Source organism: Sycon ciliatum, chromosome 3, assembly GCF_964019385.1.
Source record: "Sycon ciliatum chromosome 3, ocSycCili1.1, whole genome shotgun sequence".
Classification (NCBI taxonomy): domain Eukaryota; kingdom Metazoa; phylum Porifera; class Calcarea; order Leucosolenida; family Sycettidae; genus Sycon; species Sycon ciliatum.
In genome coordinates, this window is record NC_088645.1 from 28,535,965 (window position 1) to 28,560,889 (window position 24,925).

The window sequence follows — 24,925 nt, forward strand, 5'->3', positions numbered from 1 at the left end:
GAGTAGTAAAATACGTACTATTCCCTGATTTGCACATCGTAGATGTGCAGTGAATGACATATTGCGCATGCGCGCATACGCACGCGGAGCGTGCGACCTTCAGTGGCCCTGCGTGTGGAAAAGACGTATACGCAAGGTGTACTAGTACACGTGTCATTGTTTTTTTTTTTTTTTTTTTTTTTTTTTTTTTTTTTGTCACACGGAAAACTGAGCCTCTTGTACGGGCAAAATAACACTTTTTGTGAAGAATCAACACACAAAAAACGAATCATCAGATACAGTATTTACAGAGTCTGTCACTCAGTAGGATCACTGCACTGTGCAGGTTCACTGGATGCGTGCCTCCGCCGCCACTAGCACAGCAGGGGACTCAGGCATGGCAGGAGCAAACATGCTCCTTGAGCCACGCAGGCACATAGCACCACAACGCACCAGGGCAAACCCAAGGCGGCAGCGCAGCAAGGAGATAACCTGCCCGTATGGCTCCTTACTCTTCTCAGCCAGGAGAGAGGCGATCCGCGTGAAAAGAGCATTGGCATGCTTGCCATAGCCACCAGAGGCAGAGAGCACAACGGGCACGAAGGAGGCATGCTCAACTTCACGTACTCGCTCCTCGTACTTCCGGCGCTTTTCCTGTTCATGGCGTCTGTAGCTAGCAGCGAGGGAGGTGGCACGATTCGAAGACGCAAAAGGGTTGAACACCCGTACAGCAATAAAGATGCGCTCGAATCGGCCACCCCACACACCACTAGCCGCAACGTCCAGCCGAGCTTGCTCCTCCGTGACAGCTGTGCGACGTGTCATTGTAGGGTGATAGCCGACCTCATATACGCTGTACGGGGAGATTATTTCCTCAGTATGTTGTAGGCAGTGCTGGAGGTGACGTGACGATGGCGGAGCCAAGTGCAAAACGATCTAGGCAGCCCAGACAGCCCACCTCGAGTGCCGTGCGTGGGTTTTTGAAAAAGTTTTCTTTGCCAGGTTCAGGCACTGATCCTCTCGTCTTTTTCAGCAGCCATCATGACGAGCTCAGACAGGTTCTCCTCGAGGAGCTTCAGTCTCACCCCTTCAAGGTGGTTTTAGTTTTGAGGGTGGAGATGACACGAGAGTCGGCCACGGGTAGTACGTCTGCCGTCCCGTTTTTTAGAAGTAGACCGGCTCGGATCCTCAGCGAAGGGGATATTGATAGTGCAGTCAAGACGATGGTGGCGAGGATCACTGGTCTTATTGATAAGTGGGTGCAGAACGGATCCGACTGGACCGTTTCTCGAGTGAGACAGCTGGATGTGTCGACAGCAAAGTACACTCCTCTTCGAGGTGAGTTTCTGTTCATCCGGCAGTGTTTGTTCGAAGCCTGTCGAATTTCTTGTGGAAAGTTGTAGATGTTTTGTACTAGATGTACAGTTTTTCGTGATTGTCGAGAGGGTGTAGTTGTGATGTGGTGTTACTCTGAGCAAAGCCTTCGTTGTATTTTTGTGGTGTACTGTAGGTGGTGCAGCTGATATCCCACCGAAATTAGAAAAAAAGAAGGCCATCATTAACGTAAAGAACAACGATGACAGGTGTTTGATGTGGGCGTTGTTGTCAGCGCTGCACCCCGTCGAACAGAATGCTGAGCGGGCATCCAAGTACACCCAGTATGTTGATGAGCTGCGGTTCGATGGTGTGATGTTCCCTGCAACGCTCCGTGATGTACCCAAAGTGGAGTTACAGAATGGTCTTGCAATCAATGTGTTTGGCTACGAGGGGAATCTGTACCCACTCTATCTCAGCGAGCGACATGAGACTCCAATCAACCTCCTTCTACATGACAACCACTTCACATGGATAAAAAACTTCAGTCGTGCATGTGAGAATAAGAACAAGCGGGCAACACACTACTGCTTGCGATGCCTCTCCGCACACAAAACAGCAGACTCCCTGCAGCATCACAGCGAGAGATGTCAGGTGATGAAGCCCGTGCCAGTCATCATGCCCACAGCAAAGGACAGCATTCTCAAATATACAAATTTGAAGCACAGGATGGTGGCTCCATATATCATTTACGCTGATACGGAGGCCATCATTGAGCCGATGGAGGAACAGCATGGCAGCAGCACTGTACGCACAGCACGTCACGTGCCATGCAGCATCAGGTATGTTTTGTTGTTGGTGTTGTTTTTGACTAATGTTTGCTGTACTCGGGCCTGCACAGTGCTTGCTGTTATTCCTTCTTGTCTTGTTCACAAATTAGGTGTTCGTGTTGTAGTATGTGCATTTTGTGTGATTCCATTTTTTCAAAATCACTTATTCTTACTTTCCCTCTTCTTTTATGCTCTTGTAGATATGCTGCCATCCGATCCAACGGTGAAGTCCGGGGCGAGTTTGACGACTGCAGTGAGAATGCCATTCACAACTTTTTCGACAGTCTCAAAGAGTTGGAAGGCAGTATCCAGGAGGATTTGGCTGATATCAAGCCAATCCGCATGACAGCAGAACTGGAGCTTGAGTTTCAGAACGCAGTCAACTGCTGGATATGTGACGAAGTACTTGGAGAAGATCGTGTTCGTGATCATGATCATCTCACTGGTAAGTATTATAATTTTTTTGTTTATTTTTGTTGTTTTGCAGTTGTGTGTAGATATGCACATGATGTGTATAGTGCATTTTCATGTCTTTGTAGCTGTTTGCGTCTGTGTTTTATCACGGTGTATTGAATTGTATTGTCTGTGGTATCACCTTCACTGTAGATGTTTACTATGTTTGTGTATTCCCCTCTTTCTGAATATCTGCACAGGCGACTATCGTGGTGCCGCACACTACCAGTGTAATATTCAGCTGAGTATCTACCCAGATCGCCAGATCATTCCGGTTGTGTTTCACAACCTGAAAGGGTATGATGCCCACCACCTCATCGCCCACATTGGTATGACCGAGGTTGAAGAGATGGAGTACGAGGATTCTAACCAGCGTAAGCGGATTAGGAAGGTTGGTGAGATCAGTGTCATCGCCAACAACATGGAGAAATATATTTCATTCAAGTGGCGTCAGTACCGCTTCATTGACTCCATGGCCTTCTTGAACTCCTCTCTTGACTCGTTGGTGAGCAACACCCCGGAAGATGCCTTCAAGCTTACTCGTACATTAGCCCATCATGACCTTCTCCGGCGTAAGGGTGTCTACCCCTATGAGTACATGGACTCCTTTGCTCGGTTTGATGAGACACAGCTGCCACCTAAATCAGCATTTGAGTCTAGTTTGACTGGAGAAGGTATCAGTGATGCCGACTATGCCCATGCTCAGAACGTATGGCAGGTAAGCAGCTTGTGCCTTCTGTATTGACCCTCGGAATTTCCCTGATGCCATGCTTTTTGCATTATTGTGCTCTACTTATGACTTTGTATGCTGTTGTGATGTGCCCTACACATTTTTTTTGTACTCATTGCTCTCTATCCGTGGATATGTGGATGCTTGTGTGTATGGATGTGTGCATGCGTGTGTGCGTTGCTGTTTTTTGTTTTGTTTGTTTTTTGTTTTGCAGACATTTGAGTGCAGTACAATGGAGGCCTATCATGACCTCTATTTGCAAACAGATGTCTATCTTCTAGCAGATGTCTTTGAGCATTTCCGCAAGACGGCATACAAGACGTATGGGTTGGATCCAGCTCATTACCTTACTCTCCCAGGTATGTTCATCAGTCTTTGTTGTTGTCCAATGTATTCTCTCCTTTAGATGGTGTTCTCTGTTAGTATTCTTGTGCTTTCTTGTCGGTGTATTTTTATACTTTTTGCACGGTGTATTGACTTTCGTGTTTGTGTTCTGGTGTGTTGCATGGTGTTATGTAGGATATGCATGGGATGCTCTACTACGGTTCACCCAGATTGAACTGCAGCTGCTCACGGATGTAGACATGCATCTGTTTGTCGAAGCCGGTCTACGTGGGGGCATCTCAATGGCGTCGCAGCGGTACGGCAAGGCCAACAACCCAACGATGGGTCAGTACAATCCTGCCGAGCCCACATCATACCTGCTATACCTTGATGCCAACAACCTGTATGGCTGGGCTATGTGCCAAAGTATGCCGACATCTGAGTTTGCCTGGTGTGATAAGAACCTGTCCGAGATACTGGCACACCCTGTAGATTCGAGCACTGGGTTCATTGTGGAGTGTGATCTTGAGGTACCCTCTTCGCTTCACCACTACTTCAATGATTATCCACTCGCACCGGAAGTGATGAGAACATTCTCAGATAAGCTATCACCATACCAACAAGCACTTGTGGAGGAGCTCAAAGTGTCAGCCGTAGATGGAGTCAAGTTGACACCCAGTCTCCTACCCAAGTCCAAGTATGTGTTACACTACCGTACACTGCAGCTGTATTCGCGTCTGGGCATGGTGGTGACCGCTGTTCACAAGGTGTTGGGATTTCAGCAGAGTGCCTGGATGGCTCCCTACATCAATCTGAACACTGCACTTCGCACGAGGGCTACAACCGACTTTGAGAAGAGCTTTTACAAGGTAAATGCAACCGTTGTGTGCAGTCCCGTATGTTGTTGTTGTTGTTTTGTCACAATGTCATATACATGTATGGTGCAAGTGTGACGTGGAGTATGCTAATTGAAAATATGCTGATGTGAAGGAATGGCATGATATGATTCTCATGTGTCATGTTTGCCTGTTTGTGTGCTGCAGCTGATGAACAACTCAGTCTTTGGCAAGACGATGGAGAACGTTCGTAATCGAACACGCATCGATCTCTTGCGAGAAGAAAGTGAGGAGCAGGTACTGAGGGCAGTGAGCAAGCCTACATATGTGCGGCATGACATTTTCCCGAACGGGCTTGTCGGAATAGAAAAGCAGTACACTGAGATCAAGCTCAACAAGCCGGTCTATGTGGGTATGTCGATACTAGACCTGTCAAAGGTACACATGTACTCCTTCTACTACGATGTGCTGAAGGAGCAGTATGGTAGCAGAATCCGGCTGTTGTACACCGACACCGACTCTGTTATTGTGCACATCACCACCGGTGATGTTTATGCAGAGATGGATCTGTCTCTGTATGACACCAGCAACTTTCCCACTGACCATCCTCAGTACACTTCTGCCAATAAGAAAGTGGTTGGCAAATTCAAAGATGAGCTTGGTGGGAAATCCATGGTGGAGTTTGTAGGTCTAAGATCGAAGATGTACTCCTACATCGGACTGGAATCGGCCAAACGGGCCAAGGGTGTGCGAAAGGCAGTCCTGGCAAATACCATCACCCACAAGGACTATGTAGATGCACTGCTCAGTCATCGTGTGTCTTCCAGGCCTATGACGGGTCTCCGATCACATTGCCACACAGTGTATGAGGAGGTAACCACCAAGGTGGCATTGTCTCCATTCGACTGCAAGCGGTACATACTGGATGATGGCATGGCCACACTTGCATATGGTCACAAGGACATTTAATGGACAGGACCCCACATTGAACATGTTTCATCATTTTCATACAAAAACTCCCCGCCGTTCTTCTGTCATTAATTCCTCCTATCTTGGCATGTCGGGCCGGCTCCAACAATATACATTTTTTGTTAAATATTTCAGGCTTGTGCCTCAATCATATTGCAGGATATAGTGCATCGTGCGGTATAATAATCTTCATTGTATCATCAAATATTACCCTACACACTTTGGGTTGCAGTGTGTGCACAGCATAGTCCATATATCATCAAATTGATCAAGTTCAGTATCTGCGGGCATATATTTCCCCAGCTTGAGAAAATGCTTATATACTTGCGTAAATTTATGCTCACAATGATTACATTAAAATGAGATTAACTCTGCCACACATTATATTACCAGACACTGTTGTTGTTGTTGTTGTCGTCGTCGTCGTTGTTGTTGTTGTTGTTGTTGGTTGTTGTTGGCTGTTGTTGGCTGTTGTCGGTTGTTGTTGGTTGTTGTTGGTTGTTGTTGTTGGTTGTTGTTGTTGGTTGTTGTTGTTGGTTGTTGTTGTTGGTTGTTGTTGTTGGTTGTTGTTGTTGGTTGTTGTTGGTTGTTGTTGGTTGTTGTTGGTTGTTGTCGGTTGTTGTCGGTTGTTGTTGGTTGTTGTTGGTTGTTGTTGGTGGTTGTTGTTGGTTGTTGTTGTTGGTTGTTGTTGTTTGTTGTTGGTTGTTGTTGGCTGTTGTCGGTTGTTGTCGGTTGTTGTTGGTTGTTGTTGGTTGTTGTTGGCTGTTGTTGTTGGTTGTTGGTTGTTGGTTGTTGTCGGTTGTTGTTGGTTGTTCTTGTTGGTTGTTGTTGGTTGTTGTTGTTAGTTGTTGGTTGTTGTTGGTTGTTGTTGTTTGTTGTTGGTTGTTGTTGGTTGTTGTTGGTTGTTGTTGGTTGTTGTTGTTGGTTGTTGTTGTTGGTTGTTGTTGTTGGTTGTTGTTGTTTGTTGTTGGTTGTTGTTGGCTGTTGTCGGTTGTTGTCGGTTGTTGTTGGTTGTTGTTGGTTGTTGTTGGCTGTTGTTGTTGGTTGTTGGTTGTTGTTGTTGGTTGTTGTCGGTTGTTGTTGGTTGTTGTTGTTGGTTGTTGTTGGTTGTTGTTGGTTGTTGTTGGTTGTTGTTGTTTGTTGTTGGTTGTTGTTGGTTGTTGTTGGTTGTTGTTGGTTGTTGTTGGTTGTTGTTGTTTGTTGTCCCATGGGACAATGAAACTACAAAGGAAAGTGGCTACTGACTAGGCACCTGTGACCACGCCAATGCCTGAAACTGATGAAGCTGAGGAACGGAGGATCCTTGAGTTGGCCCTTAGCCGACTTGAGCGTGATTAACGCAGTGTTTACACTCTCCTCAGCAAATCCCATCAAATCGGAGCACATGTTGACGGGAGCTTAGAGTTGGCACTGCTCAGTAATGGCAAAATAATTTAAATGGCCGCCAAGACCTTGCTCAATAGGCGGAAGAGTCACCTGTATGCAATACGTTGTATATGTCGTGTGTGTGTATTGTATATGCATTGGGCTCGAGTAACTCAAGAGCATTCGCTCAGTAACACTCAACACTCCCACCATCAAATGGGAATACACGTGTTGAAGCAAGCTTAGAATGAGCGTTACTTGGTAATAACAGAATGAACCCGATGACCTACATGTACGTAAACAGGTGGCTAAATCACTGGTACACAAATGCATTCGGGATGAGATAAGCATTAACTCACTCATCAACTGTAATATGTTCCATGCGGTCGCCAGGTGTGTGTCTCTGCTAGGTAAATGGACGGGATAAGGTATTATGTTCAGTTCATGTTCGAGTCCGTTGTAGTTTTGACAGAGATCGAGATGTCACGCTGGCTGCTGAATTGGATGACGGCAACGCAACCCAATAGTGGTCAGGAAGTTGGTCCACGAGCTGCTGTTGTCCAACGGAAAGATGATACTAGTGATAGTGACGAAGATGAACGCAGAAGAAAGTGTTAAATTTGTTCTCAGGAAGAGGAAGAGAGTGACGATATCATCCTTGCTCCTACCTGTCATGTTGAATCCAGGATTTCTGGGTTTTGTAGGATCGTTGCCACGCAAGCGTCGGTTCTGGTCGGCTCATGCTGATGGCGACGATGATGGTGTTTGGGAAAAAGAGATCTTGGGGACATGGAGTAGACTTGGACAAGACTTCCAAGGTGTCCAAGATGAGAGGTTCATCGAAAAGTTTCGAGTGACCAAATGCACATTTCTGGCTGTGCACGATTTGGTCAAAGATACCATTGATTGTCAGACGACGCACTTGCGCAAGTAATCTCTGGGAAAAACGTCTTGCAATATTCCTCCAATGGATGGCTCATGCCGAGGAATTCCAGCAGTTGGCAAAAGAGTATCGCATTAGTACTTCTACAGTCCATAGCATCGTGCAAGCGTGTGTATCTACATTCCGGCAACTTGCCCCTAAGTTCATTGTCTTTCCCCAAGACCAGCTCAATGTAGCTGACGTTGTCTCCGGCTTTAAATCTCTGTGCCACCTACCTGGCTGTGCTGGTGCCATTGACGGCACTTTCATGATTTTCATGAAAGTGCCGTCAACGGCACCAGCACAGCCAGGTAGGTGGCACAGAGATTTAAAGCCGGAGACAACGTCATCTACATTGAGCTGGTCTTGGGGAAAGACAATGAACTTAGGGGCAAGTTGCCGGAATGTAGATACACACGCTTGCACGATGCTATGGACTGTAGAAGTACTAATGCGATACTCTTTTGCCAACTGCTGGAATTCCTCGGCATGAGCCATCCATTGGAGGAATATTGCAAGACGTTTTTCCCAGAGATCACTTGCGCAAGTGCGTCGTCCGACAATCAATGGTATCTTTGACCAAATCGTGCACAGCCAGAAATGTGCATTTGGTCACTCGAAACTTTTCGATGAACCTCTCATCTTGGACACCTTGGAAGTCTTGTCCAAGTCTACTCCATGTCCCCAAGATCTCTTTTTCCCAAACACCATCATCGTCGCCATCAGCATGAGCCGACCAGAACCGACGCTTGCGTGGCAACGATCCTACAAAACCCAGAAATCCTGGATTCAACATGACAGGTAGGAGCAAGGATGATATCGTCACTCTCTTCCTCTTCCTGAGAACAAATTTAACACTTTCTTCTGCGTTCATCTTCGTCACTATCACTAGTATCATCTTTCCGTTGGACAACAGCAGCTCGTGGACCAACTTCCTGACCACTATTGGGTTGCGTTGCCGTCATCCAATTCAGCAGCCAGCGTGACATCTCGATCTCTGTCAAAACTACAACGGACTCGAACATGAACTGAACATAATACCTTATCCCGTCCATTTACCTAGCAGAGACACACACCTGGCGACCGCATGGAACATATTACAGTTGATGAGTGAGTTAATGCTTATCTCATGCCGAATGCATTTGTGTACCAGTGATTTAGCCACCTGTTTACGTACATGTAGGTCATCGGGTTCATTCTGTTATTACCAAGTAACGCTCATTCTAAGCTTGCTTCAACACGTGTATTCCCATTTGATGGTGGGAGTGTTGAGTGTTACTGAGCGAATGCTGTTGAGTTACTCGAGCCCAATGCATATACAATACACACACACGACATATACAACGTATTGCATACAGGTGACTCTTCCGCCTATTGAGCAAGGTCTTGGCGGCCATTTAAATTATTTTGCCATTACTGAGCAGTGCCAACTCTAAGCTCCCGTCAACATGTGCTCCGATTTGATGGGATTTGCTGAGGAGAGTGTAAACACTGCGTTAATCACGCTCAAGTCGGCTAAGGGCCAACTCAAGGATCCTCCGTTCCTCAGCTTCATCAGTTTCAGGCATTGGCGTGGTCACAGGTGCCTCGTCAGTAGCCACTTTCCTTTGTAGTTTCATTGTCCCATGGGACAACAAACAACAACAACCAACAACAACCAACAACAACCAACAACAACCAACAACAACCAACAACAACCAACAACAACCAACAACCAACAACAACCAACAACAAACAACAACAACCAACAACAACCAACAACAACAACCAACAACAACCGACAACAACCAACAACAACAACCAACAACCAACAACAACAGCCAACAACAACCAACAACAACCAACAACAACCGACAACAACCGACAACAGCCAACAACAACCAACAACAACCAACAACAACCAACAACAACCAACAACAACCAACAACAACAACCAACAACAACAACAACCAACAACAACCAACAACAAACAACAACAAACAACAACAACCAACAACAACCAACAACAAACAACAACAACCAACAACAACCAACAAGAACAACCAACAACAACCGACAACAACCAACAACAACAACCAACAACCAACAACAACAGCCAACAACAACCAACAACAACCAACAACAACCGACAACAACCGACAGCAGCCAACAACAACCAACAACAAACAACAACAACCAACAACAACAACCAACAACAACCACCAACAACAACCAACAACAACCAACAACAACCAACAACAACCGACAACAACCAACAACAACCAACAACAACCAACAACAACCAACAACAACAACCAACAACAACAACCAACAACAACAACCAACAACAACAACCAACAACAACAACCAACAACAACAACCAACAACAACAACCAACAACAACCAACAACAACCGACAACAGCCAACAACAGCCAACAACAACCAACAACAACAACAACAACGACGACGACGACGACAACAACAACAACAACAGTGTCTGGTAATATAATGTGTGGCAGAGTTAATCTCATTTTAATGTAATCATTGTGAGCATAAATTTACGCAAGTATATAAGCATTTTCTCAAGCTGGGGAAATATATGCCCGCAGATACTGAACTTGATCAATTTGATGATATATGGACTATGCTGTGCACACACTGCAACCCAAAGTGTGTAGGGTAATATTTGATGATACAATGAAGATTATTATACCGCACGATGCACTATATCCTGCAATATGATTGAGGCACAAGCCTGAAATATTTAACAAAAAATGTATATTGTTGGAGCCGGCCCGACATGCCAAGATAGGAGGAATTAATGACAGAAGAACGGCGGGGAGTTTTTGTATGAAAATGATGAAACATGTTCAATGTGGGGTCCTGTCCATTAAATGTCCTTGTGACCATATGCAAGTGTGGCCATGCCATCATCCAGTATGTACCGCTTGCAGTCGAATGGAGACAATGCCACCTTGGTGGTTACCTCCTCATACACTGTGTGGCAATGTGATCGGAGACCCGTCATAGGCCTGGAAGACACACGATGACTGAGCAGTGCATCTACATAGTCCTTGTGGGTGATGGTATTTGCCAGGACTGCCTTTCGCACACCCTTGGCCCGTTTGGCCGATTCCAGTCCGATGTAGGAGTACATCTTCGATCTTAGACCTACAAACTCCACCATGGATTTCCCACCAAGCTCATCTTTGAATTTGCCAACCACTTTCTTATTGGCAGAAGTGTACTGAGGATGGTCAGTGGGAAAGTTGCTGGTGTCATACAGAGACAGATCCATCTCTGCATAAACATCACCGGTGGTGATGTGCACAATAACAGAGTCGGTGTCGGTGTACAACAGCCGGATTCTGCTACCATACTGCTCCTTCAGCACATCGTAGTAGAAGGAGTACATGTGTACCTTTGACAGGTCTAGTATCGACATACCCACATAGACCGGCTTGTTGAGCTTGATCTCAGTGTACTGCTTTTCTATTCCGACAAGCCCGTTCGGGAAAATGTCATGCCGCACATATGTAGGCTTGCTCACTGCCCTCAGTACCTGCTCCTCACTTTCTTCTCGCAAGAGATCGATGCGTGTTCGATTACGAACGTTCTCCATCGTCTTGCCAAAGACTGAGTTGTTCATCAGCTGCAGCACACAAACAGGCAAACATGACACATGAGAATCATATCATGCCATTCCTTCACATCAGCATATTTTCAATTAGCATACTCCACGTCACACTTGCACCATACATGTATATGACATTGTGACAAAACAACAACAACAACATACGGGACTGCACACAACGGTTGCATTTACCTTGTAAAAGCTCTTCTCAAAGTCGGTTGTAGCCCTCGTGCGAAGTGCAGTGTTCAGATTGATGTAGGGAGCCATCCAGGCACTCTGCTGAAATCCCAACACCTTGTGAACAGCGGTCACCACCATGCCCAGACGCGAATACAGCTGCAGTGTACGGTAGTGTAACACATACTTGGACTTGGGTAGGAGACTGGGTGTCAACTTGACTCCATCTACGGCTGACACTTTGAGCTCCTCCACAAGTGCTTGTTGGTATGGTGATAGCTTATCTGAGAATGTTCTCATCACTTCCGGTGCGAGTGGATAATCATTGAAGTAGTGGTGAAGCGAAGAGGGTACCTCAAGATCACACTCCACAATGAACCCAGTGCTCGAATCTACAGGGTGTGCCAGTATCTCGGACAGGTTCTTGTCACACCAGGCAAACTCAGATGTCGGCATACTTTGGCACATAGCCCAGCCATACAGGTTGTTGGCATCAAGGTATAGCAGGTATGATGTGGGCTCGGCAGGATTGTACTGACCCATTGTTGGGTTGTTGGCCTTGCCGTACCGCTGCGACGCCATTGAGATGCCCCCACGTAGACCGGCTTCGACAAACAGATGCATGTCTACATCCGTGAGCAGCTGCAGTTCAATCTGGGTGAACCGTAGTAGAGCATCCCATGCATATCCTACATAACACCATGCAACACACCAGAACACAAACACGAAAGTCAATACACCGTGCAAAAAGTATAAAAATACACCGACAAGAAAGCACAAGAATACTAACAGAGAACACCATCTAAAGGAGAGAATACATTAGACAACAACAAAGACTGATGAACATACCTGGGAGAGTAAGGTAATGAGCTGGATCCAACCCATACGTCTTGTATGCCGTCTTGCGGAAATGCTCAAAGACATCTGCTAGTAGATAGACATCTGTTTGCAAATAGAGGTCATGATAGGCCTCCATTGTACTGCACTCAAATGTCTGCAAAACAAAAAACAAACAAAACAAAAAACAGCAACGCACACACGCATGCACACATCCATACACACAAGCATCCACATATCCACGGATAGAGAGCAATGAGTACAAAAAAAATGTGTAGGGCACATCACAACAGCATACAAAGTCATAAGTAGAGCACAATAATGCAAAAAGCATGGCATCAGGGAAATTCCGAGGGTCAATACAGAAGGCACAAGCTGCTTACCTGCCATACGTTCTGAGCATGGGCATAGTCGGCATCACTGATACCTTCTCCAGTCAAACTAGACTCAAATGCTGATTTAGGTGGCAGCTGTGTCTCATCAAACCGAGCAAAGGAGTCCATGTACTCATAGGGGTAGACACCCTTACGCCGGAGAAGGTCATGATGGGCTAATGTACGAGTAAGCTTGAAGGCATCTTCCGGGGTGTTGCTCACCAACGAGTCAAGAGAGGAGTTCAAGAAGGCCATGGAGTCAATGAAGCGGTACTGACGCCACTTGAATGAAATATATTTCTCCATGTTGTTGGCGATGACACTGATCTCACCAACCTTCCTAATCCGCTTACGCTGGTTAGAATCCTCGTACTCCACCTCTTCAACCTCGGTCATACCAATGTGGGCGATGAGGTGGTGGGCATCATACCCTTTCAGGTTGTGAAACACAACCGGAATGATCTGGCGATCTGGGTAGATACTCAGCTGAATATTACACTGGTAGTGTGCAGCACCACGATAGTCGCCTGTGCAGATATTCAGAAAGAGGGGAATACACAAACATAGTAAACATCTACAGTGAAGGTGATACCACAGACAATACAATTCAATACACCGTGATAAAACACAGACGCAAACAGCTACAAAGACATGAAAATGCACTATACACATCATGTGCATATCTACACACAACTGCAAAACAACAAAAATAAACAAAAAAATTATAATACTTACCAGTGAGATGATCATGATCACGAACACGATCTTCTCCAAGTACTTCGTCACATATCCAGCAGTTGACTGCGTTCTGAAACTCAAGCTCCAGTTCTGCTGTCATGCGGATTGGCTTGATATCAGCCAAATCCTCCTGGATACTGCCTTCCAACTCTTTGAGACTGTCGAAAAAGTTGTGAATGGCATTCTCACTGCAGTCGTCAAACTCGCCCCGGACTTCACCGTTGGATCGGATGGCAGCATATCTACAAGAGCATAAAAGAAGAGGGAAAGTAAGAATAAGTGATTTTGAAAAAATGGAATCACACAAAATGCACATACTACAACACGAACACCTAATTTGTGAACAAGACAAGAAGGAATAACAGCAAGCACTGTGCAGGCCCGAGTACAGCAAACATTAGTCAAAAACAACACCAACAACAAAACATACCTGATGCTGCATGGCACGTGACGTGCTGTGCGTACAGTGCTGCTGCCATGCTGTTCCTCCATCGGCTCAATGATGGCCTCCGTATCAGCGTAAATGATATATGGAGCCACCATCCTGTGCTTCAAATTTGTATATTTGAGAATGCTGTCCTTTGCTGTGGGCATGATGACTGGCACGGGCTTCATCACCTGACATCTCTCGCTGTGATGCTGCAGGGAGTCTGCTGTTTTGTGTGCGGAGAGGCATCGCAAGCAGTAGTGTGTTGCCCGCTTGTTCTTATTCTCACATGCACGACTGAAGTTTTTTATCCATGTGAAGTGGTTGTCATGTAGAAGGAGGTTGATTGGAGTCTCATGTCGCTCGCTGAGATAGAGTGGGTACAGATTCCCCTCGTAGCCAAACACATTGATTGCAAGACCATTCTGTAACTCCACTTTGGGTACATCACGGAGCGTTGCAGGGAACATCACACCATCGAACCGCAGCTCATCAACATACTGGGTGTACTTGGATGCCCGCTCAGCATTCTGTTCGACGGGGTGCAGCGCTGACAACAACGCCCACATCAAACACCTGTCATCGTTGTTCTTTACGTTAATGATGGCCTTCTTTTTTTCTAATTTCGGTGGGATATCAGCTGCACCACCTACAGTACACCACAAAAATACAACGAAGGCTTTGCTCAGAGTAACACCACATCACAACTACACCCTCTCGACAATCACGAAAAACTGTACATCTAGTACAAAACATCTACAACTTTCCACAAGAAATTCGACAGGCTTCGAACAAACACTGCCGGATGAACAGAAACTCACCTCGAAGAGGAGTGTACTTTGCTGTCGACACATCCAGCTGTCTCACTCGAGAAACGGTCCAGTCGGATCCGTTCTGCACCCACTTATCAATAAGACCAGTGATCCTCGCCACCATCGTCTTGACTGCACTATCAATATCCCCTTCGCTGAGGATCCGAGCCGGTCTACTTCTAAAAAACGGGACGGCAGACGTACTACCCGTGGCCGACTCTCGTGTCATCTCCACCCTCAAAACTAAAACCACCTTGAAAGGGTGAGACTGAAGCTCCTCGAGGAGAACCTGTCTGAGCTCGTCATGATGGCTGCTGAAAAAGACGAGAGGATCAGTGCCTGAACCTGGCAAAGAAAACTTTTTCAAAAACCCACGCACGGCACTCGAGGTGGGCTGTCTGGGCTGCCTAGATCGTTTTGCACTTGGCTCCGCCATCGTCACGTCACCTCCAGCACTGCCTACAACATACTGAGGAAATAATCTCCCCGTACAGCGTATATGAGGTCGGCTATCACCCTACAATGACACGTGTACTAGTACACCTTGTGTATACGTCTTTTCCACACGCAGGGCCACTGAAGGTCGCACGCTCCGCGTGCGTATGCGCGCATGCGCAATATGTCATTCACTGCACATCTACGATGTGCAAATCAGGGAATAGTACGTATTTTACTACTCCCTGGTGCGAATACAACGAACTTGCACAAGTGCACGGTCGCCACGGAAAAGAACATGATGACATTTATGGCATGGCAGGGCCAAAGGTCGAACCCTGGGGGAGTCCCGGGGCCAGACCAAGCGCGCCCGACACAGTGTGCCTTATTTAACCCAAAGGTCAAACCCTGGGGGAGTCCCCGAGCCAGACCAAACGAGCCCGACACAGTGTGCCTTATTTGGCCCAAAGGTCAAAGGTCAAAAAGTGCACCAGAACCCGCCCCGCACTTACTACTAATGTGTAACAGTGCTGCAGCGGTACCGCGGTCTTCGCCGAGATTTTGGAGAAGGCATTCAGGTAACAACTAAGACGATAAGGGACGCGGAGATGCTTCTTCGCAGCATACTACATCGTGTCGATCGACCTGCCAATTGGACCAGTTTCAGCCGTGATGAGTGGAGCGATGGCGACCCAGACTGCGACTCTACTTCCACTAATCGATCCTGATGATACTGTAGATATGTAGATTGAATGTGTTGAAGTGTATCTCTTGCAAAAGAACACTTCTGTTGAGCACAGTAACTCCTTGAAAGATCATTTAAAAAAGTCACGAAGTTTTTGTTTCCGGAGGAAGTATGAGCTTTTTTTCGCAGCTAGCTGGCCTCTGCGTACACCACAGACACACCCACACACAACAGAAAGTTACAGATCACAGTAGTAGTGTGGTCTTTGTTCACTCACGGTGGAAGATGGAAGAGCTTAGCGTAGTGTTTAGATGAGCATGAAGAAGGGCATGCCACCTCACACATACACATGTAAACGTATGTACCAGACCAACATGATGCAAAAACTGAACCACTGTGGCAAATGGTGCCGCCGGATAATTAACCAGCCCGAAGCTGGCGGAAAAAACCTCAGGACCCCGGCGGAGGCACAACCCTGAGGAAAAACCGGTAAGGATAACTGTGTGAGTTGCCAGTATGATGCAAGCCAGATATGGACTGATCGAAGAAGGATAGATTTACCATCACTGTGGATAAGAGTCATACTGTAGCTCAGTTGGTTAGAGCATTGCTCCCGAATAGCAAGGTCCCTGGTTCGAGTCCCGGAGGTGTGACTGATGATTTTTTCTATTTTTCTTTCATATCTGGCTTGCAAGTGGTGAGTTTCGGAGAGAAAAGAGCAGTACGTGGCATGTGGCCTCTAATTTCCTAAAACTGTGAAATTCTCCGTGAAGTCCAAATTTAAAATTAGAATATCCCCATATGATAAATGAACAAAACGTAGCCTGCAGGACCTATCCCGAAGTGAGAATAAAGGAGAGGGCGGGTGGGAAACTACAACGAGAAGAGACAGTTTGAGAACACTGACAAAAGCTGTCGCAATCCTGGTACCGTAACTATAGTGAAAATACTGGCAAAAAATACATTTTTCATTTCATTCGCTAAGCTCAGGCAACGAAAACTAACACTTTTTGCCAGCTCGCTGGGCTCTGCGTGCACCGCAGACACACCCACACACAACATAAAGATACAAATCACAGTAGAAGTGTGGTCTTTGTTCACTCACGACGAATTGGATAGCCGACCCGATAGTCACTGGTGCAGTATCCCGAGACACCTACAGCATGTCCTTGAGGGAATCCTCCACATACATGTTCTTACATGAGGATGACTTCCAACCCCCTTGCCGCTGAAGAAGGCGCTCTGGCACGCCACCATTGGCCACTGCCGCCGCTCCCCCCCCCCCCCCCCGAGCGGAGACTGTGCGTGACACACCCTGTGGGGTCTTCACCTATGCGGGCAAGAGCTGTGTGGATCAATTCGCGCGCCCATGCGTATGTCATCTTTCCCCGCGCGAAAGACTAAAGGGACCGTCACTTAATTTTTGCCGACTACCCGCCAAAAAAATCTTTTCGTTTCACGTGTCAGACACGTCCGCGAGGCGCGAGCACGCACGACTCGCTACTACCTTTCACGTCAAGCAATCTGTTCACGCCACATGGCTGGATCAGTGGATAGCGCGTATATGCAAACATGATTGAAGACTTGCAAAATTTACAAATCCAGGCGCTAGGCCTAGGCAGTAGTCAATGGAACGTAATCATGGTAATGTCTAATGGCGGCTGACTTTATTTTCGGAGAAACACTCCTCATTGTAGTAAAAAGTAACAATGAATAGCAATATCTTCTAGGTAGGATCGCTACCCTAAGGAAAAGGCCTTGCGCGGCTGCTCTACGAAGTGTTGAAGAAAGACTCAAAGTTAGTTGGTGGACGAACAACTCGCTGGTGCCGGAAAACTTGGCCCCCAACGATGGTGTTTGGTGAATCATCAAGCATAATGTCTTGTAGCAGTGTTCACCGAGGAAGGAGAACGCTCTAGCCGCTGCGGTTGTCCGTTTCTTCCACGTTGGGCGTTAGCTGCACCGCGCCTATTGTGTTTTAGTATTTCATGGACACACATTAGCATTCAGAGCGATTTTGGAGTACGTGAAGATTTGGAGTATACACGGACTTGTCACGACAGCGACAGCTCTACAGAGTATTCAAGTGAGAAACATTAATTTCAATTGTTGGTGAACGAACAAATGGCTGGTTCCGAAAAACGCGGCCTGCACCGATGGTGTTTGGTGGATCATCAAACAGGGTGACCAGCAGTGTTCACCGAGGAAGGAGAATGCACTCGCCACCACTGTCGTCCGATTCATCCAAGTGGGCGTTAGCTGCGCCGCGCCTATTGTGTTTTAGTATTCAATGGACGCACACTAGCGTTCTCAGCGATTGTGGAGCCACAACATATTTTCATGCGGCGTTGCCCTGTCCAAGAACAGAAACGTCAGCAGTGACCCATCATCATACATGTAGATTTGGAGTATACACACCATGCGCCAATGGGCCTTGGCACAACAGCGGCAGCTCTACGGAGTGTTGAAGTGAGAAACATTTGTTTCGATTTTTGGTGGACGAACAAATCGTCGGTGCCAAAATACGTGACCTGCGCCGATGGTGCTTGAAACATCAAGCATGGTATATGGTGACTGTCAGTGTTCATCGAGGAAGGAGAACATTCAGGCCGACGACCGTTCATCCATTTCGTTAGCTGCACTAAGTCTATTGTGTCCTTGTATTCCATGAACACACAATCATGAAGCATGGCGTCTGAGCTGTGTTCACAGAGCGGGGAGATGCTCTCGCCGCTATCTTATCTGTCCTGTGTATTCCCAAGTGTCGAAGGCTCACAACGATGGTGTTGGACAAGTCAGATAAAATAGAGTCAACGTAAGTACGCATTTGTACTCTTACTGACTGAAACATAAGTGGGGTGTAAGAGCTAATTCATATGGTGTCGTGGCATTCACATGTACGCGGTTAGTGTGTAGTACTTGTTACGTACTGAATTCTGTGACTTTTTTTTGTCTCCATATACTGCATGCATTCACGTTTCACAGTTATCAGTTTCACCCTGAGTTTATGTCTGTTATCCAGTGTCTCCTCACCTTCTTTTTGTTTCCACACGGTTCATGGTGTAGCGCTGCACGTGTACCGTCAGTTTGAACTTCAGCATAAATCGCAACTGCTTGTACTTTCAGACATGTCACGTGATTGTTGCAAGGGTTTGAGCCAATCAGAGCGCTTACAGACAGGGCCTGAACCCCTGATCATGCCCTGCCTGCCAGCTCTACTACGATATTATGTGTCACGTACCCGCGCGCGCACAGTTCTCCTGCGCTTGGGCTTGCTTTCCCTTGGTAGTTGGAAGTCAGTGGCTGTTTTAGGACTCGAAATCAGGAGTTTTAGATTATGTACAGAAAGTGGTGGACATCACGCAACTGCATTGTAAATAAAAGGGGGGGGGGGTTGTCAACTGACAACCGCATAATTTTTCGACATAATTAATAAAGGTATTTTCATCTAAAGAGTGAATAGCAACGAAATAGAGCGGTTGTCGGTTGACAAACCCCCTTTTATTTAGATTATGTATCTGAAGTAAACACAACGAAGAAATATCACAATTGTCTCTTGTGTATTATATCCGTCTGATGTCACCAGATCGTCACATGGTGCTGTGACCAAGATACGGATCATGACGAACGCTGATTCAACTGGACGAATCGCAACCTGACGACGAAGAATCGCGAGGCTTTTCAGATGCAGGGACACAATGGAAACTGAACGACTTCAGAACAGCACTGAAGCGTTATGTTATCATGCAAGACGCCTTTCTGCGCCGCACAAACACAGGTGGTACTACAGCAGAAGATGTCACTCCCTATTCTGCAGGTGCACTGGTGACAGCCGCATGCAATACAATAGTCATGTGAATATGTACCGTATGCATACTCACAGCTGCAAGGTCAGCGCCCCGTGGCTGCATGCTTGACTTCTCAATCGATATAAATATTCACAACAGTAAGACTCTGTGATCAATCAGGGCTCTGTGAGCAGTTATGCTTCGAAGTAGTCACAAATGCCCCATGATCAGTCACAAAACTAAACTTGGCAACCAGTCACAGCTTCCACGGTGCCCCAAGACCAGTCACCAGAGATGACCGTAGTAAATCTGCAGGGAGTTTCAAAATCTGTTCATTGCAGAGTCCACTATACTATGATTCAAGAGGGGGGTAGCGTTCCTGCGGATGCGGAAAACTTTGCTGGAACCCGAGTGTCGACTTTCATTATTTGTTTTACGATAAGCCTATATACAGGCTCAGAACACACTTTTCGTCTAGTTGGCATATCAGGGATATAGGGCGGAGCAGCCCATATCCCCAATTATGACACGCGAGTAATTATGACACGCGAGTAATTATGACACGCGAGTAATCGTGAAATACGATTGGCGTATTGTGCTGGACTGACTGCGGTAATGTAAAGCTAAAATCAAGCAGTCAGTTTGCCCTTAGCATGGCCTTGTCATGAGGGTGCCACATCCGTGGAAAGGCAACATGCCGGCTAATCTCCCTGAGAAGTTGAGAGGTTATCAGCAGGCGATGACGCTGTGTCGATGATGACCTGTTGATGCCCAACAGGAACCTTGCGAGGGGAGTCATTGGGCCCGACGGGTAGGTAAAGCCAACTTCCACATGAAGTTTGCGAATGGCCGACATGTAGACATGGACAGATCGGGGCTGAAAAGTTCTGAACAACTCGGCAGCAAAATAACACAAAAAGTAAAAAGTCATCACCTGGCAATGGATTCCAGGCATGCCCTTGACAGAACCTGAAGTAACGGGTATCGGCGGAAAAATATTTCCGGCTGGTGTCAGTGCTGCTAGCTGCAGCACGGAGTCCGTTAACTGAGAGTTGGCAAGGATGGCTGATCTGGCTCAGCTGCTGCTTCCAGAGCCCTCGATGTTTCAAACACCATCGGCGCAGGCCACGTTTTTTGGCACTGACGATTTGTTCGTCCACCAACAGTCGAAACAAATGTTTCTCACTTCAACACTCCGTAGAGCTGCCGCTGTTGCGCCAAGGCCCATTGGCGCATATATGATGATGGGTCACTGCGGACGTTTCTGCTCTTGGACAGTGCAACGCTGCATGAAGATGTGTTGTGGCTCCACAATCGCAGAGAACGCTAGTGTGCGTCCATGGAATACTAAAACACAATAGGCGCGGCGCAGCTAACGCCCACTTGGATGAATTGGACGACAGTGGTGGCGAGTGCATTCTCCTTCCTCGGTGAACACTGCTGGTCACCCTGTTTGATGATCCACCAAACACCATCGGTGCAGGCCGCGTTTTTCGGAACCAGCCATTTGTTCGTTCACCAACAATTGAAATTAATGTTTCTCACTTGAACACTCTGTAGAGCTGTCGCTGTCGTTTCAAGGCCGTGTATACTCCAAATCTACACGTAGGATGAAGAGTAACAGTTACTGCTGATAATGTAGTTTGCGCTCGTGGACAATACCACGCTGTGTGAAGTAAACTGTGGCTCCACAATCGCTCTGAATGCTAATGTGTGTCCATGGATTACTAAAACACAATAGGTGCGGTGCAGCTAACGCCCAACGTGGATGAAACGGACAACAGCAGCGGCTAGAGCGTTCTCCTTCCTCGGTGAACACTGCTACACGACACTATGCTTGATGATTCACCAAACACCATCGTTGGGGGCCAAGTTTTCCGGCACCAGCGAGTTGTTCGTCCACCAACTAACTTTGAGTTATTCTTCAACACTTCGTAGAGCAGCCGCGCAAGGCATTTTCCTTCGCGTTAGGGTAGCGATCCTTCCTAGATGATATTGCTATTCATTGTTACTTTTTACCACAATGAGTAGTGTTTCTTTTTACCACAATGAGTAGTGTTTCTCCAGCTGAATAAAGTCAGCTGCCATTAGGCATTAGTAGTATTTGTACTGCCTAGCGCGCGCCTGGACTTGTAAAATTAATTTTGCAAGTCTTCAATAATGTTTGCATGTGCGCGCTATCCAGCCATGTGGCGTGAACAGATTGCTTGACGTGAAAGGTATAGCGAGTCTAGTCGTACGCGCTCGCGGACGTGTCTGACACGTGAAACGAAAAGATTGTTTTGGCGCGTAGTCGGCAAAAATTAAGTGACGGTCCCTTTAGTCCTTCGCTTTCCCCGGAGACATGACTGGTGGGTTGCTGCGGAGGCCTTGCCAAAGAGAGGTTGAGTGGGTACATGCCGTGCACTCTCCAAGAAACCCTCTGTGACCGACACAGGACATGGTGTAGCAGCCTGCTGCTCCAGTCGGCTCACCATGACCACATCGCCCTGGCGCAACTGGTCGTTCTTGCGTTGTCGCAGGTGGAGGGACATATGTGTGCCGCAAATGGAGATATCCGGAGGCGTGAGGCGTTGTAAATCCTCCCAGCGAAGCAGAGCAGTGAAGCCGAGGACAAACAACGCTGCGGTTTGCCAGTCCTGCCACAGGGCGGTAGGGCTAGCCAGTGTGGCGACGACCTTGTTGAACACCACCGACCTCAAGGGTGAGCGGCGATTGATTGGTCGGGCACAACGACGTCCTGCAGCAGTGAGCAATTGTCTCACCACGCTATGTTGTGTGGGATTACTGGCAATCCGCCTTACAATGCACCCAGTGCATTGCCGCCACAAATTGGTTTATTGGTCCAATGGCACACTCTGACTACAATAACTTGATGATGTATAAACACACGCTGGTGGGTGCTGCTGGGAATGACGTAACTTGACACGGTACGGCCCACTTTTCCCATCGAGGTAACGCGCGCTGGTACGCAGACGCAGTGGAGCTAGCAACATCCTTCCAAATCACTGTCCCTAGCAGGTCCGCCAGAGGGTTCAGGGACGGTTGTGTCACACCGTCCACCTCGACCCAGAACGCGGACGGGTCTGACAAGAATGACACACGGAGAAGCAAAAAAATAATAGGCAGAAACACGCAACCCAGTCAGCAAAAAAACACCAACAACAACCATGGGTTCTCATTAATGGCCACCGTAAACAGGTCCCATGCATGATAGCAGCTCATTCCGTAGGCTTCCGAGCCACAAACAAACCCGACCCGCAGACAACAGCATCCCGTAGCACATTGTCCCCTTGGGCAAACACATGCACAACCTAACCACTAAGTGGGGATGACCAACCCGCTCCCAGAGAGCTCCAAGCCTGCTTCTCATTGGCATGCAGATAACCCAGTGTCCCGGCGCACATTGTCTCCCTGGGAAAACACATGCACAACCTGCCCACCAGGTGGGAATGACACAAACGCTGACAGGGAGCTCGCGCTCTGCCTCCCATAGGCATGCAGATCACCAAGTGTTGCACACCTTTGCTCCCAGGGAGCCTCACACACAAATGCCTGCCCTCCATAGACTGTAGTGACAGCACTCCCCTAGCACTCATTTGCGCATAGGATCAAGCCCAGCCCATATAAATCTACACCATTACTTTCCAAGACAAGAAAAATCCAATAACTATGCCTCCTCCAAGGCCGGGGAACACTAACAACAAAACAAAAAAAAACAAAAAAATAGGGAACAAACTAGACCAAAGAACAAGAAACGGCAAACGAGAGACAGACCAAATAAGGTAGAAGCAAGAATGTGCAGCATGCTACTAGAAGACTAAGCTGGCACAGCACACCATTCTATGGCAAAATTGATGCTATGGATGTGTCAGACAGAAAGGGTCAGTGTTCGAGATGGCCAACGTTCATGTGTTATGCGCCCGGCATGACGTCATCGAGCAGACCTGCATGAAGACAAATTGGAAAGGCGGCGGGTGTGGGCCAAACAGGCATGTTGGTTTGGACACATGCTGGAAAGCACCAAAAGGCAAGGACACGATTTCCGAGTCCGTAGCGAGGTGACAAGGGCCATTTTCCCGCATCCACACAGGCCACTACGGGGCCGACGGCCAGAATGGGAATGCCACTACAGCGTGGCATGGTACAATGGCGAGGAACGCATAAAGGTCACCCAGCAACGCCGGCGGCGGTGGACACCAGTTGACCTCACATTCCCAGGCTTGGGTGAAACAGTCCACAGCTTCGCACCCTGGTGACCACCACTTTGAGTGGAAGCGGGGTGGTTGTACTTATAGGTGGCTTGCAAAGCGATCCACCGTCAAGGGGCCCCATTTGGCGTTAAAATGGCGAAATATAGATGGCTCCAACTGCCAGTCACTATCGTCACTGATTCTCGACAAGTAATCCGCTGTAACATTCAGGTCCCTCGGGACCCGCTGCGCAAACAGACGTGCCTTAATCGTGGTGCAAAACCGAAATATAGCAACGGCTTGTTCCTGCAACTCAACCTTGCCGCTACCGTTGCACAGTATCCTGACTACATTCTGGTTGTCAGTGTTTATGCAGATCTGGCGTTGTGCAATGTGAGTGCGAAGTGAGACTAAAGTGTACCGGACTGCGAGGAATTCCCGCAAAGTGGAGCTACTGGTCCTGGCACTAGAGTGAAATGGCCATTCGCCTCGGGCAACCGCAACACCATCATGTAGACAGAACCCACCCCAGCCTGTGTCGCTGGCATCTGACCACGTCAGAGACATGATGCGCGGCCTGCAGGGCCAGATGGGCTGTCCATGGAAACTGTGAAAATGTTGCCGCCAAAATGCAATCTCTGCCTTCACCAATGGCGTAATAGTGGTGTAGGCGTTCCAAGACTCCAAGACTCGGCACAAACATCAGCGATCAGTGCGTTTAGAGAACGAGTTTGGAGACCCGAGATGCTACGGAGTGCCATCCACATCGATACAATGGATCCTGCCAGTCTCGCCAGGTACCGAACCGGAACCCGCTCAGATGAACCATGCAGCCGCTCAAGAATCGCTAGTAATCTGTCAACCCGGGTTGGGGAGGCACGGATCCAGTTCTCTGTACTGTCAACTATGTGACCGAGCGTTTCGATTCTTTGCTTAGGGTGAAAGTCACTCTTAGATTCATTTACCAACCAACCCGCACATGTTAGGTCTGCCCGGACAATGTCAACCATCTGACGGGCTTCCACAAGCGAAGATGCAGCGCCCGTACCATCATCCAAAAACATGAAGATTCTGAGACCCTTGCTGCGCCAATGGGCAACAAGTGGTCGCAGGACCTTAGTGA

General features: G+C 47.5%; 2 protein-coding genes across 2 annotated transcripts; one reads left to right on the top strand and one right to left on the bottom strand.

The window, feature by feature from the left end:
* The first annotated feature begins 3,075 nt into the window (after window positions 1-3,075).
* On the top strand, window positions 3,076-5,435 carry LOC135812972 (uncharacterized). Its single transcript, XM_065326190.1, has 4 exons — window positions 3,076-3,294; window positions 3,521-3,665; window positions 3,826-4,499; window positions 4,674-5,435. The coding sequence occupies exons 1-4, from the start codon at window positions 3,175-3,177 to the stop codon at window positions 5,433-5,435; spliced, it is 1,701 nt and encodes a 566-aa protein (XP_065182262.1). The 5' UTR covers window positions 3,076-3,174.
* A 4,798-nt stretch (window positions 5,436-10,233) lies between these two features.
* Window positions 10,234-12,438, bottom strand: LOC135812634 (uncharacterized). Its single transcript, XM_065325932.1, has 3 exons — window positions 12,363-12,438; window positions 11,529-12,202; window positions 10,234-11,354 (listed from the first exon to the last, which is right to left on the bottom strand). Exons 2-3 carry the CDS (start codon window positions 12,135-12,137, stop codon window positions 10,593-10,595), a joined length of 1,371 nt encoding a protein of 456 aa, XP_065182004.1. The 5' UTR covers window positions 12,138-12,202; window positions 12,363-12,438; the 3' UTR covers window positions 10,234-10,592.
* Window positions 12,439-24,925: the final 12,487 nt, after the last annotated feature.

What these genes read in the sequence shown, in the direction of transcription:
- LOC135812972 (XM_065326190.1), top strand. Translation starts at nt 3,175, where the DNA reads ATGGACTCCTTTGCTCGGTTTGATGAGACACAGCTGCCACCTAAATCA. An exon ending in ATGCTCAGAACGTATGGCAG is followed by an intron (nt 3,295 to 3,520) that starts GTAAGCAGCTTG and finishes TTTGTTTTGCAG; the next exon opens with ACATTTGAGTGCAGTACAAT. An exon ending in TTGAGAAGAGCTTTTACAAG is followed by an intron (nt 4,500 to 4,673) that starts GTAAATGCAACC and finishes TGTGTGCTGCAG; the next exon opens with CTGATGAACAACTCAGTCTT.
- LOC135812634 (XM_065325932.1), bottom strand. Translation starts at nt 12,137, where the DNA reads ATGCATCTGTTTGTCGAAGCCGGTCTACGTGGGGGCATCTCAATGGCG. An exon ending in TTGAGAAGAGCTTTTACAAG is followed by an intron (nt 11,355 to 11,528) that starts GTAAATGCAACC and finishes TGTGTGCTGCAG; the next exon opens with CTGATGAACAACTCAGTCTT.